Here is a 6,000-nt window from a genome sequence, read left to right as displayed (position 1 = left end):
GAAAGATCTTCATTCTGATACTCGGCCAATTCAGTGTTCACCCTTCTGAAGGGCAAGCGACACGTGCAGTTTTTTGATCGTGGAAAAGAGCTACTAAAAATATGACTTAGTTTTCGGAAAGTGACTGTTCTGTGTGACTCTTTTTCATGGACTGTTGACAGTGAGCCTCTGGGTATAATTGGAAATTAAATAGGCGCTGCAAACCCAGTTCCTTTAGTAGCTCCAGTAGGAATCAGAAGACCATCTTGACTCTTTGTCCTGTGCCACTTCTGATAACCAGTCTGCTCCTAAGTTCTGTTTGGGGGGTTTGTGTTTTCTCCCTTTAGAGCATCTCATTATGTGAGAACATCTCGGTCCTACAGTTCTGCTTTACCCTAGTTCTTCGTGACCCGATTCTTAGTCACCGTGAGAGATTCAACTGGCCTCCCTGCTTGGCCTTCCCATGCCTTCTAACCATCCGACGGATAATCCAAAATCTTGACGTTTTTAAAAATATATATTTTTAATGATTTCAGAGAGGAAGGGAAAGGGGGAGAAAGATAGAAATATCAATGATGAGAGAGAATCATTGACTGGCTGAATCCTACCTGCCCCCTCTTGGGGATGAGCCCACAAACTCAGCATGTCCACTGACCTGGAATCGAACCGTGACCTCCTGGTTCATACATCGACACTCAACCACTGAGCCACACCGGCGGGGCCAAAATCCTGATTTTTATGAAAAATATTAACCTTTAAGAAACACTGCTGTCACCATGACATGTTTCTATTTAAGAAGCAGTATATTGAAATATCTCTGGTAAATGTTTTAAATAGGTTTCACCTTCTGTTGATGAATTGATTATGCAATTGTAAAAATGAAGATTCTTGATAATGTCTTCATGCACAACACAAGCTTTTGCTAACTCCTTGTTTTTGGCGTGGCTGGTCTCATGTATAGTAATGTGGGAGAGAGGTTGCCAGCACTAGTAAGGTCCTAAGGTCCTATTGTAACAGTAAGTTATAATGAGCACTGGCATTTGTAAGTAAAGGAGAAATTAGTAAAAGCTTCAGATTTTTAGTGGGGCTGATGATAACTTAAAAGGTTTGAAAGTCAACACAAAATGATCAAGCACTTTTGGATAGCTGACTGCTTTGATCTCACATTCTTCTCACGCTGATTTGATTTTCCAATTACTACAATTTCCTCTCTCTCTCTTTTTTTTTTTTAAATGAGATACTGCCCTTATGCTTTACCTCCTTTTCTCAAAATGCTACCTAGCTCTTCTGTCTATTCTTTGCTCTAGTTTCTTGACATCAGGTTTAGTTTTAACTCCGAGAAGGAGCTGATAGCTGAACATTCATCATAGAAAGAAATGCATTTGGTTAAGGAAAACTTTGTTTTTGAATGTAGTGTTTGCTTCAGGCACTACGATCTTTCAGTGTGATTCTGTAGTCTCCAAATAAATAGCCGAGCCATTAAGTGAAAGAGAAAAATACATACTTCCAAATAAATCTTAAATCATGACCAAGAAGTGCCATACCATGCCCAATGTTTAATAAACAGCCACTCTATTTTAGCCAATACATATATTGAGATAAATCCTTTACTTTAGTCCATTGCACGTTTGTTTCCAGTCAAGGGCATGCACCTCTGTTGCAGGCTGGATCCCTGGCCCGGTAGGGCGCGTGCAGGAGGCAACCAATTGATGTGTCTCTCTCACATCTATGTTTCTCTCTCTTTCTCCCTTCCTCTTCCTTCCACTCTCTCTAAAAAAAAAAAAAAAAAAAAAAAAAAAACAATAATAAAAATACCCGTGGGTGAGGATTAACAACAATAAAATAAATCACTGACTTTATATTATAACATTCGATAATGTTCTAATGGCCATTTTATTATCTCATATCAATTTTGTTTCTGATGTGTTAATTGCTCTGGTTTATATTTTTATGCCAACTTATTTTAAAAATTATTTTCAAAGAAATTACATATGTGAACTGCTTTCAAACATTTTTACTATCATGCCTGAGTTAAATAGGAATTGCTGGTGTCTTTTCCACTCAAAGGAAAGTATATCAATCATTTGAGTTTAAATAATAAAATATTTTTTAAAAAGCTTTTTTAGGAAATGCCATCAGTTACAATGTTTTGATTATCACTGCATTAAGTCAATCTTTGTCTTTCTGCTTTTATTTATCTTTTTAATGATTTGGGCAGGACAGGCATTATGCTGAGACAGAAGGCAGGGGGTGTAAAGCAGAAGTCACATTTCATGCATTTGTCTTTCAGATGGGACCCCTCTGAGCTGGTGGGTTGGAAGAACCAATGAGACCCACACGTATTGGGGAGGTTCTTCGCCTGATCCTCAAAAATGTGCTTGTGGACTAGAGGGCAACTGCGTTGATTCTCAGTATTATTGCAACTGCGATGCTGACCGGAATGAATGGTGATTTCCTTTTGCAAAATAAAAGTTATCTTTTTAAATGGATCACTTAAATATGTAGAGCTAGGTAGATACTGAACACGTTAGTTAGTACAGTGAAGAAATTAGATGCAGGTAGGTTTTGATGAAATATGTTATAATCGGTCTGAGTGCTAAATGTTAAGATCAATGTCCTTTTATTTCAATTTTTTATAGTGGGCTGTTTAGTCATGTACGTTTTTATTTTTGTAATACAATGAAAGAGGCATCTGTTTCATGTTTCCTCTTCATTCTTAGTCAGTTATCATTCTCTTTGAAATTAAGTGTAATTAAGCATTCTATTATTCTCAAAATATATTTACAGCCAGTAATTACTAAAGCACATTTCCTCAATAATTGCCTCTAAAACCTTTAAAAATGTAAACTTAGAATTTCCTACAATTATAAACATGTAGATTTTTTATTTTTTTTAAAAGACAAACCACCAAAGAACTAATGTTCTGTTGTTTATCATATTTTGAAAGAGGAAATCTGTAACATTTGAGGGATTTGAAAATTGAACTTAAAATATTCTTTAACTAGAATAAAAGTCTTAAATATGTGTTTTCCTTTGAAAACTAAAACATACATGTATTCTATTTTTTTTACTAGAGTTGGATTGATTTTATTTATAAAGTGAAAATATTATTTAATTTCCATATTCACGGTTCAACATGCCATATGTATGTTATACTACTGTGCACCGGGATCTGCACATAATAATTATTTTTAAAAATATTAATAGTCAATCTGTGTATAAATATGATTGCTTTGGTTACAGAATGTACATTAATTCCAGTAATCAGTTCATTGTCAATTGAGCTCACATTTTGAATTGTATGCTGTTTCATTGATTTATTTGGCAAACATCAAGACTATGTTGTATCAAAAGACAGATTATTTTAGAATACCCTAGATGGAAGCATCTATATGGTGTCATGATTATACTTTTACTATTACCATGATTATACTTTTATTATACCAATATACTTGGTCTAAAGTATATTGTCTCTTGCTCAAAGTCTAGTTTTTAAAATTTCGTACTCTCTTATTCCTCACTGCCTTCATAAAAACACCTGCACAGTAATATTGTATTTTAAAATGTGAATAAAATGTTCATATCAATACTTAACAGAAGAAAAAAACTAACATAATCACCAATAACTCTCTAATACCTCCATAACATATTCTTCATCAAAAATAATTTTCAGCCATAAGATTTTGAAACTTTTTATATTAAATTCTGCTATGGTTATGTAGTTTGCATAGAAATAACTTTCCCCAGAGAACATTTATAATCCCAGAAAAGCTATTTATAAAAACAACTACTTGAAGTAAGTGGAAAACAACCAAATGTAGGTAGAAACTGCTAGGTTTGGGAGCCTTTAAGCCTTGGAAGGCGGGAACTCAGGTGGTTGAGATTATGTTTATATGCCTTTTCTTTGAGGGAACTAATCAGACCACATGATATGTGGTGGCTAGAACTCAAAGAGAATAACTAGATTTTATTTGGGGGGGGGGTGGTTAAGAGGTATCAGAGCACAGTTTGGGCTGCCAGAATGTCTGGATGTTGAGGGAGAATGGGAATCCCAGATAGGAGAAAACCTGGGGGCGTCCACCATGTAAGCTTCCCTCAGCTGAGCCCTGAGCTGCACAGGCACAGAGGAGATTTCTAGAAACCAAGCAGAGAGGATCCAGCTGGAAAACTGAGCAAGCTACAGAGGTTTCAGTAGCGACTACCAGAGGAGACTCAGAATGTGGAGTTTAAGTCTCACTAGCTGAGATGAGTTTTACAAACCACTCAGCTTTCCATAGAAATGACAGAAGGTCTATGTCTTTACAGCAAAGATTATAATCGAAAACTAAGAGCAAAACTGACATACTGGTAGGCCTACCCTAATGAAGTGTAAAACCAAGCGTACACAAATTATTGCGGTAAGTTGTGATTTAACTGCCTGTGAAAACGAAAATGAATCTTCAGAACAATAATAGAACCCACAGTCTGTACAGTATCACCCCCAATGTCCAGAGCAATATAATAATTATTGCATATTCAAAAAAAGAGTCAACTCTGATTGAAAATCTAGAAAATAGAAGCACTTATTAGGAACAGACCCTGGGGTACATGCTTGATTAGCAGGCAAAAACTTGAAAACAATTATTATAAACTTGCCCCAAAACTTAGATAAACATAATTACAGGTGAACAGAGGGGAAGCTAAGCAGATAAGTGAGAACTACATTAAAGGAGCAAATGGAAATTTTAGAATAGGAACGCACATCTGATATGAAAAATTCAATGGATGGACTTCAGTTCAGGAGATTGCAGAAGAAAACCTCAACGAACCTGAAGACAGATCAGTAAACATTACTAAATCTGAAGAACACAGGAGCAACAACTAAAAGAGTGAACAAAATTAACAAAACCTTTGTGACTTTTGGAAAAGCATCATTGATTTAATGGGCAAGAAAATGGAGTCCCGGGAGGAGAGGAAATGAAAAGAGGCAAAGATATATTTGATGAAACAATGGCTGAAAACTTCTCAATCTTGTTTAATAAACGTCTGTGGTAGCAAGCCTCCAAGATGGCCCCGAGATGATCCGCACTGCCCATTATTCACATCACGGTGTAATTTCCTCTCCTTGAGGGCCGCCTGGACTTGTGACTGGCTTCTGATGAATAGAATGTGGTAAAGGTGATGAGACAACTCTCCTGAGATTAGATTACAAAAGACTGACTTCTGACTTGCTTGCGCCTCTCTGCCTCTCTCTCTGACTCTTCTGGCTTCCTTGTTCTGATAAGGCAAGCTGTCCTTTGTGGTCTGTCCTGAGGAGAGGCGCATGTGGCAGAGGATCGAGAGTGGCCTTCAGCCAACAGCCAGTGAATAACAGTTCACTACCTGACAAAGAACACTGCCAACACCCGCTTCAGTGAGCCTGGAGGCTGCTCCCCGCCCAGTCAAGCACTGAGATGACTGGGGTCCTCACAACACTTTGGAGCCTTGGGAGAGACCCTGAGCCAAAGGTTCCCTTGGAGCTTTGCCCAGAGTCCTGACTAGGATGTAGATCATAAATAGTGCTGTGTTAAGTCACACAGTTTTTGGGTAAGTCGTTACGTTACAAAAGATAACTAATACATCTTCAATGTACTCATTCCAGAAACTCAGAGAATATGAAGCAGGATAAAAACAGAAAAATGCACCTTGACTTATTGTGCAAATGGCTAAAATCTCAGGATAAAGATAAATGTTTTGAAATTAGCCAGGTTGTGTGGATCTGGTGGGACACTTCCATGCAGGGAACAAGGGTACCAATGAAGGCTCACCTCTCATTGAAGACGGGTCAGAAGTTCACAGAATGAGATCTTTCATGTGTTGAAAGAAAAAGCAAGGTCAACCTAGAATTCTGTTGTAAGCTAAATGTATTTCAAAATGAAGATAAAAGAAGTTCTTTTCAAATTAAATGCTGAGAGAATTTTTGCCAACAGAGCTGCACCGTAAGAAATGCTAACAGATATTCTTCAGAGAAATAATAACAGAAAACTCAGAACTTCAGGAAGG

General features: G+C 37.1%; 1 protein-coding gene across 1 annotated transcript in view; it reads left to right on the top strand.

The window, feature by feature from the left end:
* The window catches only part of CNTNAP4 (contactin associated protein-like 4), a 246,043-nt gene that overhangs the window by 191,045 nt on the left and 48,998 nt on the right, over positions 1–6,000 (top strand). Inside the window, exon 13 of the mRNA XM_015558780.1 lies at positions 2,270–2,426. Coding sequence (XP_015414266.1) covers positions 2,270–2,426 — 157 coding nt within the window. The remainder of the gene's footprint in view (positions 1–2,269; positions 2,427–6,000) is intronic.

The sequence above is a fragment of the Myotis davidii genome, unplaced genomic scaffold (genome assembly GCF_000327345.1).
Source record: "Myotis davidii unplaced genomic scaffold, ASM32734v1 scaffold453, whole genome shotgun sequence".
Lineage (NCBI taxonomy): Eukaryota > Metazoa > Chordata > Mammalia > Chiroptera > Vespertilionidae > Myotis > Myotis davidii.
This window is presented reverse-complemented; position numbering and strand designations above follow the sequence as displayed.